General features: G+C 46.3%; 1 protein-coding gene across 1 annotated transcript; it reads right to left on the bottom strand.

Moving 5' to 3' along the window:
- Positions 1-645: 645 nt before the first annotated feature.
- TAT (tyrosine aminotransferase) lies at positions 646-11,203 on the bottom strand (the record flags this gene model as incomplete). The annotated part of the gene is made up of 11 exons (XM_080704541.1): positions 646-786; positions 2,099-2,197; positions 2,925-3,008; positions 3,739-3,867; positions 5,015-5,167; positions 5,928-5,980; positions 6,549-6,687; positions 7,146-7,304; positions 9,094-9,161; positions 10,706-10,810; positions 10,963-11,203. 11 exons carry the CDS (start codon positions 11,201-11,203, stop codon positions 646-648), a joined length of 1,371 nt encoding a protein of 456 aa, XP_080560667.1.
- Between the last annotated feature and the right edge of the window lie 12,334 nt (positions 11,204-23,537).

Raw genomic sequence — 23,537 nt, forward strand, 5'->3', positions numbered from 1 at the left:
ATTCCTCCTTTTCTCTTAAATGAGATATGCTCTTATTAAGAAAGCCTGATGCACACAAATCTAAATTTAGGAAGTTGATCAATTAAAGGATGTTATTTGTACCACAAAAACAATTCTTTCCCAAAAAATGTATGAAACAGTTTCTGCAAAGGATCCTTTAGCCAATGTCTATATATGTTTAGAAGATAATTAACCAAATATATGTGTCCCCAACTTCTTTCCCATTAAGCCCTACTGCAAAAAGTGAGTTCTACCCACTTGAACCAGTGACAGAGCTGGGCTTCAGACCTGAGTAGCCAGCGTATGGGGAAAACAGTGGGGGTCTTTGGTTTCTCCCACCGTGAGCTCCTAATTTTCTGGTCTCGGCCGCTCTGTGGTAAACTTTGTTCCCGGGGGACTCTCAGAAAAGAAGGAGGAAATCATATGGGGGGAGGACAAGTTCATTAGCGAGTCACTCTAGTGGAACAGAGCGAGAGGAGAATTTGGGGTTCAGAGTGTGTATGTGGATATGGCTGGGGGAAAGCAGGAAAATCCTGACGCCTCGGCAAGGTGCTTTTGAAGTCTCTCTGCTGACCCGCTGAGGAACAGCAGAGCCCAGTCCAACCTTCCTTCGATGGCACGGATCTTCAGAGAACGGATGAGGGCCTATTTGTCACACTCCTCCTGGCTCCCTTCAGCACAGTGATAGTGCTGCTCGCAGAACTCCTGGATCCGGCTACAAGCCTCGAGCATCACCACCTCGGGGACCGTGATCACCACTCGGAAGAAATTCGGGTACTCAAAGCACTGCAAAAACAAGAACCCGTTATCCTCAGAGCAGTTGACTCCGGCACTGGGACAGCCTAAAATAGCAGGTCCCTAAACACCAAGAAGCAGCAGTAGTGTGTCAGCAAGGGAATGAGTTCATCCGGTCCATGGCACCAGGGTGCTGGGTCAGCAACTGAGTTAATTCATCTTCAGATAGACGGTGGGGCGAGCCTGAAAGCCACTCATGTAGAATGTTTGTTTACAACTTTTTCCCCTTTTTATAGATGGGATGAGGACGAGGGAGAAGCAAATTGTAAATAGAAGTCATGAGCCAGGCACTGAGGTACATGCCTGCAATTCCAGTACTTGAGATGCTGAGGAGAATCACAGGTTTGAGACCAGCCTCAGAAACATATCAAGGCTCTCAACAACTTAGCAAGACTCTGTTTCAATATAAAGTATAAAAAAGGCCAGAAGTAGTGGTGCACGCTTGTAATCCCAGTACTTAGGAGGCTGAGACAGGAGGATCTCAGGTTCTCGGCCAACCTCAGCTACTTAGTGAGGCCAACTTAGTGAGACCCAAATTCAAAATAAAGAATACAAGCCGGGCGTGGTGACACACGCTTGTAATCCCAGCATTCGGGAGGCTAAGAAAGGAGGATCCCGGTTCGCAGACAGCCTCAGCTACTTAGTGAGGCCCTTTGCAATTCAGTGAGACCCTGTTTCAAAATAAAGAATAAAAAATAGGGCTGGGGGTGCAGCTCGGAGGTAGAATGCCCCTGGGTTCCATCCCCAGGACCACAAAATATAAAGAAAGAAAATACAAAATAGGCTGGGGTGTAGCTTAGAGGTAGAATGGCCCTGGGTTCAATCCCCAGTACCGCAAACAAACAAACAAACAAACCACAATAAAAATAATAAATAAAAAGGGCTTGGGCCAGGATGTGGCTTAGAAGTAGAATAGTCCTTGGTTCAATCACCAATATACACCATCCCCCCAAAAAATATATTTTGAAGCCACAAGCTGGGCAGATGCTGAGACAGGAGGATCCAGGTTTGCAACCAGCCTCAGCTACTTAGTGAGATTCTCTGAAAATTAGACCTTGTTTCAAAATAAATAAAAAAAATTAGGCTGGGAGTATAGCTCAGAGTTAGAATGCCTCTGATTTCAATCCACAGCACCACAAAAAATAAAAAAATAGAAACCACAGACACATTAGTTTGACTCTTGCCAATTGATAATACACTTTGTTAGGGGAGAAAGGATCAGGCTAGAACCCAACTCGGGTGGAGCTCTGAGGCACTAGGAATTGTCAAAAATGATGTCCTGAGTGACAGGCGTGAAACTCACCGTCGCTGGGAGGCAGTGGACAGACTGCTCAGCCACTAACCGCTCCGTGAACTCCACATCATTTTCAAATTCTGGGAAGTGTTCCATCTCAATTCCAACCTGCCCCAATAACAAGGGAGAGGCAAACTTATCAGAAGGAATAAAAACAGGCCAATTTCCTATGCCAGAAATCAGGGTAGCGACTGCTTTAAAAGCTATCTTGCAGCTTTACTTCTGATAACTACGAGTGCTGGCACTTATGAATGCAAGGAATTTGCCAGGGGGAAGAGAAGATATATTTATATTCATATTTTAATTTATTAAAGAGTTCTTTCCTGTATGTTGATAAGTTGAAGTTGTTAATAGAATGCCTGTGTTTCCCAAATGAGGTACAATTAACATCAGGGCTGGGTTATTCTTGGGTTGCATGGGACTATCCCAGCCATTGCTGGATATTTAGCGTCCTCGACCTACCAAATAGCAATAGCAATCCTTGGTCAACCTTCAAGCAAAGTCCTCACAGGGCCCCACACACTTCTAGGGAACCAGTACCAACCCCAGCTGTGAACCACAACATATAGAAAGCCTCTTAGGTGTGGCCTAGAACTTTCCCCGCATCTACACATAAAATGATTCTCTGTACTGCAGAACTAAGTCATCTTACGAGTTTTGTGAACACTGAGGTTAAATCACACCAGTGAGACAATTCAGAGCAAGACAAGTCTTCAACTCCTGGCTCGGAAGCCTCGCTCACTGTCTCTGTGAAGAGCAGCACACCCTGCCAGCCACCTTCCCTGTGCTTTACCACATGCCCGGATCTGGTGCCTCCCCCACCACCCCCACTCACCATGAGGTACATGGCCCCAGAAGGGCGGACTGGATGAAGTCCAGGGACAGAGGCTAATGCCCCATAGCAGAGATCAGCATTGGACTGTAAGAGGAGAAAGAGAGATGACCAAGGATCACATTTTAATTAAAAGAAAAACCATACCATTAAAAGTTCTAGCGAGCATGATAGTGCATGCCTGTAATCTCAGTACTTCGGAGGCTGAGATAGGAGGATCACAGGTTGGAGGACAGCCTCAGCAACACTGTGAGCCTCTTGGCAATTTAGTGAGACTCTATTTCAAAACAAAAATTAAAAAGGGCCGGTGGTTTAGCTTGGAGGTAGATTACCCCTGGGTTCAACCCCCAGTACCAAATAAAATAAGAGTCCTGCCAGGCGTGGTGGCTTATGCCTGCAACCCCAGTACTTGGAAAGCTGAGATAAGAAAATTACAGGTTTGAGGCCAGCCTCAGCAATTCAGTGAGGCTCTCAGCAACTCAGACTCTATTTTAAGTTGAAAAATAAAATAGGGCTTAGAGTGTGACAAGGAAGTCCAATGGCCCTAGGTTCCATTCCAGGACTAAACAGAGTCCTCGCTGACGGCTAGGAGCCTAGGTTCAATCTTCTGGCATAAGAAGTCAGCAAGAAAAAAGCATGCCTAGAAATTCTGGGCCAGGAGCAGATGCGAGAGGCGTGCGTGGGGGACGCGCCTCCTGACAGGGCAGTACCATCTTGGAAGAATGCTCCAGAAAGAAGACCAAAGTGTCCTCATCCCACCGACGGCGCTCCCTGGCTCCCACGCTCCCCAGCCTGGAAGGCCATGGGCCGCCCTTACCTTGAGGAAGCTTAGAGTGTTGTGGTAGAACTCTTGAGGGGTGCGACGCAGGATGCTTTTCAGAGCTCCCTGGACGATGGTGCAGGGTCCCAAGATCCGCTGACTCAGCTTCACCAGCCCATCTCGGATCTGGAAGCCCCGCCCCCAGGAAGCACAGCTTTGAGACTCGCGTCAGCATCCCTGTTTGGGGCTTTTCTTCTGCCCTTTCTTTCTAGTCAGGGGTTTTAATCTTGGGCGTGGTGGAGCCAGTGGCACCTTTAGCTCACCCGGGTCGGTGGCCATGTGCCTGCTGGGTGACTGTAGGCAAGTAACGTAATTTCCCTGCACCTTGTTTTGCTCAACTCAGAGGGTAATTGTGAGGCCTGAGTTAAAGTGGTGTGCACAAAGCACAGGCACATGGTAAGCCCTCAAGCAGTACGAGCTGCCATTGTTTCCCTGTTTGCAGTCTTGAGATTAAAGGTGTGCAGTCAGGCGTGGTGACGCAGACCTGTAATCTCAGTACTTGGGAGGCTGAGGCAGAAGGATCACAGGTTAGAGACCAGCCTCAGCAAGTCCCTCAGCAATTTAGCAAGACCTTGCTTCAAAATAAAATTTTAAAAAGGACCAGAGCCAGACACAGTGGTACATGTCTGTAATCCCAGTACTTGGGAAGTTGAGATAGGAGGATTGCAGGTTTGAGGCCAGCTTCAGCAACTAGGGGAGACCCTCCCTTAGTTTAGTGAGATACTGTTTCAAAATAATATGGAGCTAGAAATGTATCTCAGAGGAATAATGCCCCTGGAATCCATCCCTAGTACCACCAAAAAAGGTAGGGGTAAGTGCAGGGAGCCTGGCCGTGGCACAGGCCTGGAACTCTAGTAACTCAGGAGGCAGGAAGGCAGATTGCATGTTTGAGACCAGGCTTAGCCACTAAGACCCTGTTTCCAAATAAAAAGTAAAGTAGGGCTGGGGTGTAGTTCAGAGGTAGAATGCCCCCGAGCTCAATCCCTAGTACAAAAGAAAAAAATTAGAGGTAGCTGGAATTCCTTCACAAAGACTGATAACATGAAAACTGAATTGGGGAGGGGACTAACTATTGCCATCTTTAATGTATTTCCAGGGACCAAAACATCAAGAACAAGAAGCAAGAGAGAGGAGAAAAATCCCCCCTCCTCACCACTGTGTGTGTGCGTGTGTGCACGTGTGTGTGTGCACGTGTGTGTGCGCGCGCGTGTGCGTGTGCGCGTGTGTGTGCGTGTGCGTGTGTGTGTTCTCCCAAATTACACATGGCTCTCACCTCATTGCCAAAAATGTCTCTCCGGTCATGGATGAGGATCCAGCCCATCCTCCAGCCGGGAACCAGCCAGTGCTTGGCCAGCCCGCCGCAGGTCAGGATGGGGACGCTGGTGCTGAGCGTGGCCAGCGGCTCGTATTTGCAGTCCGCAAACACCTGAGGAGAAGAGGTCTTCTTGCTTACTCCGCATCCCAGGCCTCCTTCCCGTCCCCTCAGAGTTCGAGGGACAGGGCACCAGGTCTGCGGTTCATCCCTACTCTGAAGCGTGATTACAAGTCCAGGAGGCTCGGGGCTCCCCAGAGACAATGTAATTTGGTGTCTGGCTGGACGTAAAGGGAGTGTGAAGTCAGGAAAGCGGCTCTAACCCATAGTATGTGCACCTCATGAAGCTGCTTCTAAAACACTCATGACTGTCAGACACTAAAAACAAATATGGGTCCAGGGTCCCCTATCTAAAATTCCTGGGCTCACTTATATTGCAGACCGCAGGACTGGCTGGGTTTTATAAGAGCTCAGAGCACGTGCGCCATACGTTATGCAATGCTTCCAGAGCAGTCTAAGATAATCAATGAATACATCTGCCATCTTCCCTGCCCTCTTAACAAATATACACCCACAAGGGATGTAAAAAACAAACATAAAAAAATATCCTCATGTCAGATCATCTCAAGTTTTGCAACCAATTAAACTTCAAGAATCTTTGGATTTTCAAAGCTTTTTGTGTACTAAAAAATAAAAACATAAACAACAACTGGCTAAGGAGCCATGGGTCTCTCTCCGGGGAATGCGAGGACGCTGAGTTACTGTGCCGAGGAGATCAGGAGCTGGTCTGCTTGGTCCAGTTGCCAGCCCTACAGGAACCGTGAAGCCATCTGGCATTGAGATGATTCTGGTGATGTATCCTGACCACACTTACCATGTCTCCGTAGATCTCATCGGCTAAGATGGGGACACACTGTCTTGCAGCCACTGAAAATAAGAACAACATGCTGGAGTCTCACATGTGCACGAGGGTGGCTGGGCTGGAACCCAGGGCATCCTCCTTCCAAGCTGCACCCCAGCCCTTCCAGCCCTTTTTTTTCTTTTCTTTTTTTTTTTTTTTTTTTTTTTTTGGTGGTACTGGGGTTTCTGAAAACCCTTCTACCTCCGGGCTACACTCCCAGACCTATTTTTTTATATATTTTTATTTGGAAACAGGGTCTCTTAAGCCAGCACGGCTGGCTTCAAACCTGCGCGATCCTCTTGTCTCCACCTCCCAAGCGCGGGGATTACAAGCGTGCGCCACCACGCCTGGCACCCCCAGCCCTTTTTATTTTCTGTTTTGAAACAGAGTCTTGCTAAGTTGCTTAGAGCCTCACTAAATTGCTAAGACTGACCTCCAACCTGTGATCCTCCCGTCTCAGCCTCTCAAATAGTGGGATTATAGACGTGCATCACCCCACCTGGCTGAACTATTTTTTAAATTTTTTAATCATTCCAGGAAGCAGCTGAAGGCCTCCCCCCATCCTCCGCTGGGCAGTGAGTCCGCTATGCTTACCTTCCAGAATCTTCTGAAGATGGCTCTTACTGAACACTGACCCACAGGGGTTTGACGGATTGTTGACAATGAGACATACTGTCTTTTCATCAATCAGAGATTCCATTTGTTTAAGGTCAATTTCCCAAGACTTCTCTGGCTGGAGAGGAAGAAAGGGTGAGACGAAAATGATTCTGAAAAATACTTCAACCCAGGAGTGTAGTGTGAATAATAAAAATGTATCTGCAGCCTCAGCTACCCCCTTCCAGACCTTTCTCTTCGAAGTAATGGTGATAGATAGATAGATAGATAGATAGATAATAGATAGATAGATAGATAGATAGATAGATAGATAGATAGGTTTTATTTTTTGTTTTGGTATTAGGGATTGAACCCAGAAGCTTCTAACTTCCAAGGTACACCCTAACCCTATTTTCTATGTTGAAACAGGGTCTCACTGAATTGCTGAGTGTCTCATTAAATTGCTGAAGCTATCCTCAAACCTGTGCTCCTCTTAGCTCAGCCTCTCAAATCCTGGGATTGTATGCATGTGCCACCACACCCACTGATGGCCATACATTTGTATGGGGTATTAACTGGGCACCTTTCATCACTTACCAGTAGATTGTAGAGTTTGACCTCGATTCCCATAGATTCAGCTAAAGTCTTGTAGAGAGAAAAGCCAGGTCTCGGGACCAGGATGTTTTGCCCTGGGTTCGCCAACACAGCTAAACAGAGTTCAATGGCCTGGCTGCAGCCACTTGTCAGAATGACATCCTGTGGAGACGATAAAGAGTTCTTTCTGTTAGTTAATGCTTCCAACAGTGAAGGGAGAAAAGAGTTAGTGAGGTGGGGGAGTCGAGAGCCATAATAAACTCCCTCTAACAAGTGCTAAGTCGAGAAAGAAGAACTATACTAAGCCAAAAAAGAAATGAATCTGCATAGACATCTGTCTCTCAACACTGTTGAAAACCTTCGCCCCCAGCTGGGTGTGGGGGCGCACACTTGGAATCCCAGTACTTTGGGAGGCCGAGACAGGAGGATCACAGGTTCACGGCCAGCCTTGGCAACCTAGTGAGGCCCTGGTTCTAAATAAAAAATAACAGGGCTGGGGGGTGTAACTTGGAGGTAGAATGCCTCTGGGTCTAATCCTCAGCACCAAAAATAAAGGAAAGGAAAGAAAACATTAGCCACTCAAGAAAATGGGCAAATTTCTCTTTCTTTTGGGGTGTGTGTGTGTGTGTGTGTGTGTGTGTGTATGTTACTAGGGATTGAACTCAGGAGCATTCTGCGTCCAAGCTATACCTCAATCCTATCTTATTTTTATTTTGAAACAGGGTCTCTCTAGGTTGATGAGAGTCTCACTGCTTGCTGAGGCTGTCCTCCAGCCTGTGATGCTCTTGTTTCGGCCTCCCAAGTACTGGAATGACAAGCATATGCCATCACGCCCTGCTAGCAAATTTCTTTTATTATCTTTTTCTTTCTGTAGTGGGGATGGAATCCAGGGGCATTCTACCTCCTATTGACACCCCCAGCCCTATTTTTTATTCTTTATTTTGAAACAGGGTCTCACTGAGTTACAATGAGCCTCACTGAGGCTGTCCATGAACCATGATCCTCCTGTCTCAGCCTCCCAAATGCTGTGATTACAAGTGTGTGCCCCCACACCCGGCTGCAAATCACTTTAAGAAATACAAGATGGCTGTGGCTCAGCCTTCCTCTATGAGAGACCTTAGACTGAACTTCGACCTTTTTCACTTGGTTATTTATTTACTTTTGGCCAGAAATCTGAAACCCAGCTCTTTTTCTGAAATACAGACAAAGGGCGCCTCTCTTGTCAGAAGTGTCTCCCCCACACAGTAACAACAGAGGGAAGGCTGGCATCTAACCTGGCTGCCCTCAATTCTACATCCCAGGGACCGCTCTCTCTCCACCTGAATGAAGGAAGGTACAAATAAAAAAGAAATCCCATTGGGAAAAGTTCCAAGCTTAGTTACTTGCCATTTATGAATTGTTTTTCAATGATTTTTCTGCGTAGAGTCAAATCTAGGGTGGCCTTAGGCTCCTTCAAGCCTCCTTGTGACAGGCGCCATAAAAGTTATAGAAGACATCCCTGTTACACTCCAGTGACATTGATCACTGGTGCTGACTGTGGGGCGCACGCCTGTAATCCCAGTACTTGGGAGGCGGCTGAGACAGGACGACAGGTTTGAGGCCAGCTTCAACAACTTAGCAAGACCCTGTTTCAAAATAAAAAATAAAAAATGGACTGAGTGTGTGGCTTGGAGATAGAATGCCCCTGGGTTCAATCCCAAGTACACCCCCATACACATACCAAAAATACATATATATAATCATTATAATATGTAATAATTATCATGACCATTATAATAATTAGAGAACATACGATCACTGGTTAGTGGCCTCAACTCTATAAGTTCTTGAATTGCTAACAGGAAATTATCCTCAGCTTTCCCCCTCTGCTGAGACCATTACTCCTTGTGGAACAGAAACAAGGAATAAGTCAGCCCTACACTGCTTCGCGCCGCCCCCGGGTAGGGCTCACCTTAGCTTCCAGGGGCGCTTCGGGACAGTGGTAGTAGGAAGCAACCTCCTCCCGACTCGACAGGTAACCTGAAAGAAGGGAGGAGAGAGAGAGCTGTGGTTAATCCTCCACTGTGCCACAGAGGAGCTGCCTCCGGCCCTGCTCAGAATGGCCAGCTCAGTTTAGTTCTCAGCCACTCAGATACAGGGGATTATATTTATATTATATGGAATTATAAGCCAAATTTATGACCCATAACAAAGAAGTTCCCCAAACTACAAAATACTTTGCACAGTCTTGAATACTATAACTGTGTTTTCTTCTCTATACGATAAAGGATTTAAATTATTCCTAAGTCCTTTGTAGGAATTAGAGTTTTTGGAAAATTGTCATTGATGTATTCAATTATGTTGTTCACTTTAAGTTTTTTTACATTATATATTCATAAAGCATTTCATTCGATATTTTTCTTTTAGATCACTTTTTCACATAATATTTTCAAAGTCGGCTTATGAGCCTAAAATACTGAGTTTCGTGCCCCTTAGGATATTTTGCAAATTTGCTGTCCAAAAAGACAAGCCAGCAAGGTCAGACCTACAAATGGGTGCCTTGAAATATATAAATCGGCCCTTTCCAAATGCTTTTATTAATGAGGAAGGACATGCTCCTGCGCATATTATCATCTCTATCTCCTCTGAACATTTGTCAGCTAGAGATCTGTTTATGGCTTTCCAGGCTGAATCAGTTCCCTACTACTTTGGATATTAAAGTCATAAAATTTTTTCATAACCTAACATTGGTCTTGATTTTTGTTGTATATAAGTAACCAGCCTAAAAATTATGTCCCAGATACTTCTTTTTTTTTTTCTTTTTATGGTACTGGGGATTGAACAGAGGGGCATTCTAACTCTGAGCTACACTCTCATCCCTTTTTATTTTTTATTTTGAAACAGAGTCTCACTAAGCTGCAGAGAGCCTCACTTAGTAGCTGAGGCTGGCCATGAACCCGTGAGCCTCCTGTCTCAGACTCCCAAGCACTGGGATTACCAGCGTGCGCCACCACTCCTGGCTGGCTTCTTTATCTTAAACAGTAAACAACTGCACTTCAACATGATCAAAACCATAATAAAAGGGGGTCTTCAATATGTCGAGAAAGAGAAACTACGCAAAGGGGCTATTTACATAGGACAGCAAGGAAATCAGTGTAGGATCTGGACGGCTCAAGCAGCTCCTCCCAGACTGAAGGGCTTTATATTAGAATCGGTAATTATAGGTGGGCACATTATTTGGGAAATAAATACACCTGAGGGCCTAGAGGGGAGGTGCCAGCAATCCAAAGGAAGCCAGGAAGAAGCTAGACCTTGGTGGTTCCAGTTTAAACACTGGAGCAGCTGGGCTTGGCGGGGCAGCTTGGGAGGCTGAGACAGGAGGATCACAGCTTTGAGGCCCACATTAGCAATTTAGCAAGGCACTCAGCAACTTAATGAGACCCTACTTCCAAATCCAAATTAAAAAACAGGGCTGGGGCTGTAGCTCGGAGGTAGAACGCCCCTGGGTTCCATCCCCTGTATCACCAAAAAGGCGCGCTAACGGCTTGGCAGGGACCGGGCTCAGCACCCGGAGGCCTCCTCACCTATGGACGGGGCGTAGCCGTTGTACTTCCCCGAGTCCAGGGCGTCCTTCATTGCTTGGGTAACTTCGGGGTCCGTAGACAGGTTTCCAAACACGGTGGGGTCCCCTGTTGATGGGAGAGAAAACCAACGAAAGGTTGGCCCAGAGGTTACTCTCACAGGGCCAGGACTCGGAGTCACGCTGTCCTCCACCTTCTCCACTGACCCCCGAGCACCAGAGGCGGAGAAACAACGCTGCCCGGCCGGCGTCCCCACTCACCAATGGACAGAGAGATCGTGGTTTTGTTGGGATTCGGCTTCACCTTCATGCTGTCCACGATGGCCCGGATGGGGTTAAAAGTCTTCTCCGACATGTCTGAGGGCTTCACGGACCACCGGGCCTTCCTGCCTCTGGTTTTCCCAGGCGTGGAGCTCCTCCCGCTCATGTTGACACGCACATCCAGGATGCTTTGGAGGTGGCTGTGGCCGCGGCCGTGCGTCTCAATCATGTAATGGTCCATTCCCACTAAAGCCTAAGGGAGCGGGGTCCCTGTGAGGGGCGAGCCCAGCAGCGAGGGACGGGTGGCGCCGCTGGGGTCTCTCCCCAACCCCCCACTCTGCTTTCTCTTAGCGTTTTATATGAATAAGGGGAGCTTTAACACTTTTTTTTTTTTTTTTTTTTTTTTTTTTGCAGTAGTGGGGCTAGATCCCAGGGGCATTCTATCTCCGAGCTACACCCTCGCCCTATTTTTTTTATTCTTTATTTTGAAACAGGGTCTCACTGAGTTGCAAAGGGCCTCACTAAATAGCTGAGGCTGGCCATGAGCTGTGATCCTCCTGTCTCAGCCTCCCAAAGGCTGGGGATAAAGCAAGGACTCATTCTACATTAGCAGAGCAGTCAGTGGAATGCGTTATCTACCGAAAGTGGGATTCGCTGCGTGTGAATATAACCCCCGAAAAAAGTATAACCCGGCTCTAAGGAAAACCAATGACACCAAGTGGTTAAAGAGGACACGCAGGTGTTTCCCTGCAGAGCCAATCTGAGAAAGGGTCTCCCTGAGGCTTCCACACTCTGTGCTGTGGTCTCCACAGGGCGTCAGCACAGACCATCCTGCACCTTTGAAAGCTAGTGTTAACCAGGCATGGTGTGCAGGCCTATAATCCTAGTACTTGGGAGGCTGAGACAGGAGGATCGCAGGTTCAAGGACAGCCTCGGCAAGTAGCGAGACTCTCCACAACCTAGTGAGACCCTGTTTCAAATCAAAAAATAAAAAAGGGCATTGTAGGCCGGGCGTGGTGGCGCACGCTTGTAATCCCCGTGCTTGGGAGGCGGAGACAGGAGGATCGAGCAGGTTCAAAGCCAGCCCCGCGCGCTGGTTTAGGAGACCCTGTTTCCAAATAAAAATGTAAAAATAGGTCTGGGAGTGTAGCCCGGAGGTAGAAGGGCTTCCAGGAACCCCAGTACCACCAAAAAAAAAAAAAAAAAGGGCATTGTAGCTCAGAAGTAGAATGCCCCTGAGTTCAGTACCACACACCACACACACATACAAGAAGAAAGTTAGTGTTAATATTATTGCTAGAAAAAGAAAAGCCTTATCTCCTCGGCATTTCTGGGTGAAAAGAGAATTTAACAGCAGAAAGAACAAACATGAGCGGCCCAGTCACCCCGAGGTCCCCTAGGCCCGGGTTTACCTTCCGCTCACAGAAGCAGCCTCTGAAGAGGAAATCTGAAAGCTCACAGCCTCCTCTGCCAAGGTGGGCGACAGTGAGCTCAGGTTCAAATCCTGACTCCTAAAATAGTCCCCACTAATGGGCGTTGGGCCCCAGCCGCTTTTGCTATTGGCTAGAGGTGAGAGCTAAGCCCTCCCGGGCCGCTTCCTCCCCTTCTCGGCCTACCCCTAACCCTACTGCCACCCTCCAATCAGGAATTTGTCCTCACTTCAAACATCTGGAAATTTCTCTGTTAACCCCTTCTGGGAACTGGGTGAGATGGTCAGAAAAACTGTCAGAGTATAATTACAGTCGTGTGTGTGTGTGTGTGTGTGTGTGTGTGTGTGTGTGTGAGAGAGAGAGAGAGAGAGAGAGAGAGAGAGAGAGAGAGAGAGAGAGAGGTGTTTGTTAGTAGTGTTAGTTTATGCGTGATACAGGGGATGGAACCCAGGGGCATCCTGCCCCGGAGCTACACCCCCAGCCCTATTTTTTAGTCTTTATTGTGGAGCAGGGCCTCATTAAATTGCTGAGAACCTCACTAAGTCGCTGGGGCTGGCCTCAAACCTGCAATCGTCCTGTCTCAGCCTCCCAACTACCGGGATCACCAGCATATACCACCGTGCTCGGCTCAGGAGGTCATTTTTATTAAATCTCTTTGTTAACAAAACAGCCCATTAAAATGCTTAAAATGCAAGGCCGGGCGTGGTGGCGCACGCTTGTAATCCCCGCGCTTGGGAGGCAGAGACAGGAGGATCGCGAAGGTTCGAAGCCAGCCGCGTGCGCTGGCTTAGGAGACCCTGTTTCCAAATAAAAATGTAAAAATAGGTCTGGGAGTGTAGCCCGGAGGTAGAAGGGCTTCCAGGAACCCCAGTACCACCAAAAAAAAAAAAAATGTTTAAAATGCAGACACATAACGGGAGCACTTCCCGTAGCTCCCCATGTGCACACTCCATCCTCACGCCCAGAGGCAGGGGGTGGTAACTTGGTTCTTTCACCGAGAGAGAGGAGAAGCATCATTTTATAGATTTTCAAAACACAGATGGGATCACGCTTCGCACCTTATTTAACAACACGTTGTTGTTGTTGTTGTTGTTGTTGTTGTGTGTACTTTCTACATCTTGGATCCCTTTCCTCATCCATTCACAAAATTTGGGACTCCAGTTAGCACAAATTTGGGCAGTTGAAATAAATTAAGGGGGTCACTCAACAAACAGCTTAAAAGTACAGGTTCTCCCGTCGGGCGCCGTGGCGCACGCCTATAATCTTAGTGCTTGGGAGGCTGAGACAGGAGGAACGCAGGTCCATGTCCAACCTCAGCAACACAGCAGGACTCTCAGCAACCTAGCCAGACCCTGTTTCAAATTAAAAAATTAGCCGGGCGTGGTGGCGCACGCCTGTAATCCCTGCGCTTGGGAGGCGGAGACAGGAGGATCGCGCAGGTTCGAAGCCAGCCTCAGCTGGCTTAAGAAACCCTGTTTCCAAATAAAATATAAAATAGGTCTGGGAGTGTAGCCCGTAGGTAGAAGGCCCTTGGGTTCCATCCCTAGTACCACCAAAAAAAAAAAATAAAAATAAAAAGGGCTGGGGGTGTAGCTCAGAGGTAGAATGCCCATGAGTTTAATCCCCAGTACCAAAACAAAAAAAAAAGTACAAGGTCTCTGAGGCAGCCCAAATTTGTGTAGTGTTATTCTTACACACACGTAAAACCTCCTTCGTGTACCAGCTATAGAATTATTATTGGAAGATGAAGATACACAAAACAAAAGCAAAGCACAAGGTTCCAACAGGATGCCAACGTTCCTACCAGCCAAATATCAACCACTCAGGGTTAAGACAAGGCTGGACTCCAGGCGCAGATCCTATCTGTTCATGTGTTGAGACACAGAGGTGTTACATAAGCTCCTCCTTCTCTGCTTTTTAGTGATTTGCGTCTCTGTTGGGGTGGAATAACCTTTTGTTTTTCTGGACCTTCCGTCTCTTTGTACTTTCCAGAAATTGTCTAATCCATCCCTTTCCCTACTCTAGTGAAGCAACCAGTTACTGCTTCATTTTTACCAGTGGAGACGCAGAAGTCCCAGGCGAGCGCAGGAAGCCACCCTTTCATTCAAAGAGATTGAGAAGCCACTTGTAGTGGCGCACACCTGTCGTCCTAGTGCTTGGGAGGCTGGAACTGGAAGGTTCAAGGGCAGCCTCGGCAACTTGGAGAGACTCTGTTTCAAAATAAAACTATTAGGCCGGGCGTGGTGGCGCACGCTTGTAATCCCCGCGCTTGGGAGGCAGAGACAGGAGGATCGCGCAGGTTCGAAGCCAGCCACGCGTGCTGGCTTAGGAGACCCTGTTTCCAAATTTTAAAAAAAAATGTAAAAAATAGGTCTGGGAGTGTAGCCCAGAGGTAGAAGGGCTTCCAGGAACCCCAGTACCACCACAAATAATAATAAATAAATAAAATAAAATAAAACTATTAAAATAGAGCTAGAGCTCTAGCTCAGAGTGTTTCTGGCTTCAATCCCCAGTACCAAAAAAAAAAAAAAGGAAGGAAGGAAGGGAGGAAGGAAGGAAGGCAGGCAGGCAGGCAGGCAGGCTGTTTTGAATTCTAATACTGGAAGCTCTGAGCACAGTAACCAGGGCTGCTGTGCTTCCAGAGGCAAATGCACAATCCTGTCTCATGAACGTCCAAACACATGACTCAGAGGTAGAGTGACTATGGGTTCCATCCCCAGTACCGAAAAAAAATTCTCATATTTTATTCTCATAGGGAAGTATCAGGATTTATTGCATGATTTTTCTATTCTTAGATATAAACTAAAATCTAGTTTCTAATCATTGTAGGTAATGCTGTCAACGACATCCTTATACATAAGTATTGGTTCAGGTGTTTTATTATTTCCTTAAGATAAATATCTATATTGAGGCTAGTCATGGTTGCACACACCTATAATCCTAGTATTTAGGAGGCTGAGACAGGAGGATCACAGGTGTTTGAGGCCAGCCTCAACAATGTAGTTAACTCTCAGCAATCTAGTGAGACGCTATTTTTTTTATTTTATTTATTTATTTTATTTTTTGGTGGTACTGGGGTTCCTGGAAGCCCTTCTACCTCCGGGCTACACTCCCAGACCTATTTTTACATTTTTATTTGGAAACAGGGTCTCCTAAGCCAGCGCGCGCAGCTGGCTTCAAACCTGCGTGATCCTCCTGTCTCCGCCTCCCAAGCGCGGGGATTACAAGCGCGTGCCACCACGCCCGGCTAATGAGATGCTATTTTAAAACAAAAAATAGCTGGGCATGGTGGCACACACTTGTAATCCCCGTGCTTGGGAGGCGGAGACAGGAGGATCACACAGGTTCGAAGCCAGCCTCTGCTGGCTTAAGAGACCCTGTTTCCAAATAAAATATAAAATAGGTCTGGGAGTGTAGCCTAGAGATAGAAGGCCCCTGGGTTCCATCCCCAGTACCACCAAAAAATAAAAAAATAAAAAAATAAAGAGGGCAGGGGTGCAACGTGGGGGTAGAATGACCCTAGGTTCAACCACCAGTACCTCACATGCGAGATAAATGTTATTCAATGATTGTGTATAGAGCATGATAAGACAGGCTTCATTTGGGACCTTTGTCATATCCATAGGAGTCTCGACAGCGGGACTGTTTTACTGGGGGACAGGACTGGGCTCAACTCCAAACGCAGCATGGGCAAGTGGGACTGTGTAGCCAAGGAGCAGGGTAAGGATCAGTGGATGGGAAATTACTAAAAGAAACATCAGGAGTGAAAAGATTCTGGCTGAACTGACTTAACAAGGTTAACGCTTGTAATCCCAGTACCTCCTTGAGACAGGAGGATCACAGGTTCGCAGCCAGCCTCAGCTACTTCCTAAGGCCCTCAGCAACTTAGTGAGACCCTGTTTCAAAATAATAATCTGGGCATGGTGGCGCACGCTTGTAATCCCAGCGTTTGGGAGGCTGAGACAGGAGGATCGCACAAGTTCGAAGCCAGCCTCAGCTATTTAGTGAGGCTCTCAGCAACTTAGTGAGACCCTGTTTCCAAATAAAAATATAAAATAGGTCTGGGAGTGTAGCCCAGAGGTAGAAAGCCCCTGGGTTCCATCCCCAGTAACACACACAAAAAAAGAAAGAAAGAATAAAAAGTAGGGCTGGGGATGTAGCTCGGAGGTAGAATGTCCCTGGGTACAATCCCTAGTACAACAAAAAATAAAGATAGGCCAGCGAGATCTGACATCACGTGAGGGATGGCAGAGAATGAGAAGTCTGATCAGATACAGAGGGCAGAGTTTTTTGCTAAAACTGAATTTTGAAGGAAGTGCACAGGTGGGTCTCAGAAGGTCCAGGAGCCTGACTGAAGCTTGGTCAAGCAAAGAATCTCTAAGAGGTTAAGGCTATTCTTTCCGGGCCTTTAAAAACATTAGACCCAGTAAGAACAGGATTTTCTCCAACCTAAGCTACTGCCGTTGATTTCTGTCACTCAAGATTTAGGCTTCAAGGATCCCAGCCACCCAGGACACTGAGCACCAACACCCATAACACTCGGCACCAACACCCCAGAGCCACCCACACATTCAAACCAGAGCCTTAGGTTATTTAGTGTGTGTGTGTGTGTGTGTGTGTGTGTGTGTGTGTGTGTGTGTGTTTTGGTTTGTTGATATTTTTGTTGTTTTTGGTATTGGGGATTGAACCCAGGAACAGTCTGCTTTGAAGCTACGTCCCCCAGCCCTATTTTTTTTATTCTTTATTTTAAAACAGAGTCTCACTGAGTTGCAGAGGGCCTCACTCAGTAGCTGAGGCTGGCCACAAACCTGGATCCTCTTGTCTCAGCCTCCCAAGTACTAGGATTACAAGCGCGCGCCCCCACGCGCGGCTTCAGTTAGTTGTTAATCCCACCCAGGGCAGCAGCAATGTTAGTCACTGTGTCTCTGGTTTTTAGTTCCCGCTCACTGGCTGGACACTGGGGTGTGCCCTGGGTATCTTGGCAGCTCAGGTGGGCATTGTGCTACATTTTAGCCAGTACTTGTAGATATTTTAGTGACTGAAGATTTGCAGGTTCTGTGGCCTCCATATTGCCAGACAGGGAAGTTTCTCTCCCTCCTAATTGTAAATGCCATTTTTATGTGTGCTAAATTCCCATGTCTTCCTGCCTGGTTATGGCATATCCTATTCTAGTATAATAATCTATTCCAAGATACTCTATGCCAGAATAAACATTTTACAGGTGTTTGTTTGTTTGCAGTACTGGGGATGGAACCCAGGGGCATTCTACCTCCAAGCTCCACCCCCAGCCCTATTTTTCATTCTTTATTTGAAACCGGGTCTCACGGAGTTGCAAAGGGCCTCACTAAGTAGCTGAGGCTGTCCGTGAACCGGGATCCTCCTGTCTCAGCCTCCCAGATGCTAGGATTACAAGCGTGTGCCACCACGCCCAGCTTTAGTTTTTTTTTTTTTTTAATGGTGGTATATACACACAACAGAATTTTACACAGCCATGAAGAAGAACAAAATTATGCCATTTGCAAAAGAATGGATGGAACTGGAGCCCCTGATGCTTAGTGAGATCAGCCAGTCTCAGAAGGTGAAGGGTCGTGCGTTCTCCCCTGGGTGGAGGATAGAGAGAAGCTGAGAAGGCCAATGGACCCAGATAGAGGAGGGGAGATTCCAGGGGTCTGGTAGAGGGAGGCTAGGGGACAGAGGAAAACGTTCAAATAATACTAAGTATAAAACAAATCTATGGATCCCAAACGCAATAACCTGTACAATTCTCTCCACGCCCTGCCTGGCCGTTGTCAGAAAGGCCAATTACCTTCTTATCAGGAATTGTTTGCAAACTTGGGGAATTATTCTCTAAAATCACCTTTGCCAAATGGATTCACAGGGAGAAAACAATATTAAAGGAATGCTGTTATTTTTGACCGTCCTTTACGTAGGGATGGTCAGTTTTCGGGTTTATTGGCTCCGTGTTTTATGAACTGCCTGTCCGTGCCCCGTGCCAGCCTCTTGCGAGGGGAAACGTCATCTTTTTCTTAGAGGAGACCTTGGCTGAGGACGTGGCCTCGAAGCAACAAAAAAAAAACAGTTGCTTTGCGATCACTGGCGCAGACTCCTCTGTCTCAACCTCTCTGGCTCAGATTCAGGTTTACAGATCAAAGAACAGCACAGGGTTTGGGGTGATCCTGCAAATAGCGCCGCTGACGCAGAACAGGCAAAGCCAGAGGGTGTTATTTTTTTTTCTTTCTTTCTTTTCTTATTTATTTATTTTATTTTGGTGGTACTGGGGTTCCTAGAAACCTTTCTACCTCCGGGCTACACTCCCAGACCTATTTTATACTTTTTTTAAAAAAATTTGGAAACAGGGTCTCTTAAGCCAGAGAGGCTGGCTTCGAACCTGTGCAATCCTCCTGTCTCCGCCTCCCAAGCGCGGGGATTACAAGAGTGCCCACCACGCCCGGCCAGAAGGTGTTCTAAAGGAACAAGGGATCAAGCGCTGCTGCGCCACAGAAAGCTTACCCTTACTTCACCCTCAGCTGCCACCAGCAAAACCCAGGTCAGAAAGAAAAACAGAAAAAGCAAACAGGTTTCTGCAAGACCTCTCCACAGTAGCTAATATTTCCCCTAAGATAAAACAGATGGGGCAAAGGAGAAGACCCACCTCTAATAGAAAGATTACCGGACCCCAGGGAAACCTGACCAGGACTCAGGAAACCAGGCATGGTGATGTACACCTGTAATCCCAGTTCTTGGGGAGCTGAAACAGGAGGATCTCAGGTTTGAGGCCAGCCTCAGGAACTTAGTGAGACCGTCAGCAACTTTGCAAGACCGTCTTTCAAAAATTAAAAATACAAATTTTTACGCTGGGCGTGGTGGTACAAATGTGCAATCCCAGCACTTGGGAGGCTCAGACAGATCGCAGGTTCGCGGCCAACCTCAGTTACTTAGTGAAGGCCCTCTGCAACTTAGTGAGACCCTGTTTCAAAATAAAGAATAAGAAATAGGGCTTCAGATGTGGCTTGGAGGTAGAATGCCCCTGGGTTCAATCCTCATTTCCAAAAACAAAACAAAACAAAAAACCTGGGGATGTAACTCAGAGACTCAGTCCCCAGTAACAAAAAAAAAAGCCCATTAATAAACGAGTACACTCACAAAAGGCTACATCAAGAGCCATATTTAAGACCTTTCATCTAAAATCCAACTTCTAGAGCCAGGTGTGGTGGCGCACGCTTGTAATCCCCGCGCTTGGGAGGCAAAGACAGGAGGATCGCGCAGGTTCGAAGCCAGCCACGCATGGTGGCTTAAGAGACCCTGTTTCCAAATAAAAATATAATATATGTCTGGGAGTGTAGCCCGGAAGTAGAAGGGTTTCCAGGAACCCCAGTACCACCAAAAATAAATAAATTAAATAAAATAAAATCCAACTTCTAGTGATTTCTTAACTAGTAAACTATTTTAAATATAAGACTATTATGTTTTCTATTAAAAAAGTATTTTAATTTTTTGAAAATTGTGATTTAAAAATGCATAGTATTAGCCAGGCATGGTGATGCACACCTGTAATCCCAATACTTGGGAGGCTGAGACAGGAGGATCACAGATTCAAGGCTAGCCTTAGCAATTTAAAGAGGCTCTCAGCAACTTAGTGAGACCCTGTTTCAAAATAAAACATACAAGCTGGGTGTGGTGGCGCACGCTTGCAATCCCAGCATTTGGGAGGCTGAGACAGGAAGATCGCAGTTCGCAGACAGCCTCAGCTGCTTATGCCCTTTGCAACTCAGTGAGACCCTGTTTCAAAATAAAGAGTAAACAATAGGGTTGGGGGTGTAGCTCAGAGGTAGAATACCCCTGGGTTTCAGCCTCAGTACCGCAATAAATAAATAAATAAATAAATAAATAAATAAATAAATAAAACATACAAAAGGCTGAGGGTAGAATGTATCTCAGAGGTAGAATGTATCTAGGTTCCAACCCCAGTCCCCACCCCCCAAAAAAAATAGGTTTGAGGCCAATCTGCAATAACTTGTCAAGACTTTATTTCAAAAGAAAAGAGGCCGGAGGTGTAGTTCTTCAGTAAGCCCCTGGATTAAATTCCCAGTACCAGAAAAAATAATAATAATAATAATAATAGCCAGACATGGTGGGACACACCTGTAATCCCAGCATTTGGGAGGCTGAAACAGGAAGATCACAGGTTCACAGACAGTCTCAGCTACTTAGTGAGGCCCTCCCCAACTTAGTGAGACCCTGTTTCAAAATAAAGAAAAAAAATAGGGTAAGGGGTGTAGCTCACAGGTAGAATGCCCCCAGGTTCCATCCCCAGTACCACAAGAAAAAAAATAATAACATAAATAATGATTATTATTATAATTCTATTACCCAAAGATAAGATAACCATGGTTAATCATTTCACCTACAATAAACATTGAAATTCACTTTTTTCTAGATAAACATCCATATGTTTTATATACCAGAGTTTTTTTCTATGGGTCTCATTTTAGAATATTTTGTAAACATTTTTCTTTAGACTATGAAAAATGTTCATAAACTTGCTTTTTAGTTGGACACCTACAACCCTGAGAGGTTTTTTTTTTGGGGGGGGGGGTTATTAGGGATGTAACCCAGGGACATTCTGCCTCTGAGTTGCAACCTTAGCTCCCTTTTAATTTTTAGTTTTGAAACCAGATCTTGCTAGGTTGCAGAGGGCCTCATGAGTAGCTGAGGCTGGCCTTGAACCTGCAACTCTCCTATCTCAGCCTCCCAAGTGCCACCAAGCCCGACTCTGACTGCAGATCTTACTTCTCCGCCTCTCTTTAGAGGACAGAGAGAACTGAGACACATGGCCCCTTCTTCCTAGGCATAAAAAGAGAAAATGCAAAGGAAGAACAACAGGAAAAACCTTAGGAAAATGACGACGCGGGCACCGCCCACTGCCCTAGCAGCTGTCCACCAGTGATGCCCAGCCTGAGTCACCCTCATCAGCACCATGTGCTCGGCGCCGAGGAACGTGCGCATTTCAACCTCCTTCGAGGACGGGGACAGGGAGGGACTCACCTCAATGTCCAGCTTATCTGGCCCGATGGTTTATATAAACCACAATCAAAACCAACTGGCAATAAACAGCTCATACCCAGAGGGAAAGGAGGTTTGGTAAGCGAGGGAAGCCAAAGTCCTCGCATAGCTAGAAGAGGCGGGGCGGAACTTCGACGGGCTCAAGATGCATGGGACTCACTTTATAATTTATAATGCCTATGGTTTAAGAAGCTCACATTCATTATTCATAGTCAATATATTATTCTATACCCCCCTCTAACACACACACACACACAAACACACACACACACACACACACACACACACACACACACACCATGAACAAAGAAGGTTGACAGCTCTCAGAATAAAGAGCTGAGCCCCTGGTTGAACTTTCTTTCTTCTTTCTTTCTTTCTTTCTTTCTTTCTTTCTTTCTTTCGTGTGTGTGTGTGTGTGTGTGTGTGTGTGTGTGTGTGTGTGTGTTACTGGGGACTGAATTCAGGGACATCCTACCTCTGAGCCCTATGGGTTTTTTGTTTGTTTTTTTGTTTTTGCTTGTTTATTTGCGGAACTGGGGATAGAACCCAGGGGCATTCTACCCCACCCCTATTTTCTATTCTTTATTTTGAAACAGGGTCTCACTAAATTGCAGAGGGCCTCACTAGCTGAGGCTGGCCACAGACCTGTGACCCTCCTGTCTCTGCCTTCCAAGTACCGGGATAACAAGCATGCGCCACTATGCTCAGCTTCTTTGTTTTTATTTTTATTTTGAAGTAGGGTCTTGCTAGGTTGATGGGAGTCTCACTACTTGCTGAGGCTGTCCTCAAACCTGTGATCCTCCTGTTTCAACCTTCTGTGTACTGGGTTACAGGTGTGGCCACCACGACTGGTTTCATTATTATTGTTATTATTATTATTATTATTATTATTATTATTATTATACTGTGTGTGTGTATGTGTGTGTTTGTGATACTGAGGGTGGGACCCAGGAGCTCTCCTACCTCCAGGCTATACTCCCAGACCCATTTTATACTTTATGTGGAAACAGGGTCTCACTAAACTGCTGAGGCTGGTTTCGAACCTGTGCGATCCTCCTGTCTCAGACTCCCAAGCACTGGGATTACAAGCATGAGCCACCACACCCGGCACCACACCCGGCTCTATTATTGTACTTTTTATTTTAGAACAGATTCAGACTTATGGGAAAGTCATAAAGATAATACAAAGTTCCCACATAATCCTTACGCAGTTTGTTATTTTTAACAGCTTTTATTACCATGATATATTCTTAGTCACAAGTAAAAAAACAAACACTAGCTCATTAATCTGGGCGTGGTGGTACATGCCTGTAATTCCAGTACTTGGAAGGCTGAGACAGGAGGATTGTAGATTTGAGGCCAGAATGCAGAAACATAGCAAGATTCTGTTTTAAAATAAGAAATAGGCTGGGTATGGTGGTACATACCTGTAATCCCAGTCATGGGGAGGCTGAGATAGGAGGATCGCGCCTCAGCAATTCAGCAAGACTCTCGGCAACCTAGAGAGACCCTGTTTCAAAAGATAAAAAGGGGTGAGGGGTGTAGCTCAGAGGCTGAATGCCCCTGGGGTCAATCCCTAGTACCATAAATAAAAATAAGGCTGAAGTATAGCTCAGAGATAAAAAGAATACCAATGGGTTTAATCCCCAATATTGTCAAAACAAATTGGCTCATTAATATGAACAAACTTCCACCCTTTGTCCAGAGCTCACTCGTTTCCCACCCACATCCACTTCTGGTTACGGGTGCCATGTTCCTGTTAGTGGCCATGGCTCCTCTGTCTTCTCTGGCCTAAGGTAGTTTCTTAGACTTCCCTTGTTTTCATGACCTTGGCAGTTTTGATGTTGAAGGTTTGGCAATTTGGGTTTTTTTCCCCACAATGAGAAGGGGCTGTGATTTTGGGGAGACCACTTGGGCCTTTAAAATTGTGGCTCTTCCCTCGTCATCAGAGTTCTAAAGGTCAAAATAGAAAGAAGATTGTGGTGTGTTTGCTGATTGAGGTGCCCCCAGCCACCTCTGCCATGGAGCTTAGCAAATAGCACCATCCTGTTTGCTTTGAGCTTTGCATAACCCTGCCAACCA

This window comes from Muscardinus avellanarius, assembly GCF_963383645.1.
Source record: "Muscardinus avellanarius genome assembly, chromosome: 10".
In the NCBI taxonomy this organism is placed as follows: domain Eukaryota; kingdom Metazoa; phylum Chordata; class Mammalia; order Rodentia; family Gliridae; genus Muscardinus; species Muscardinus avellanarius.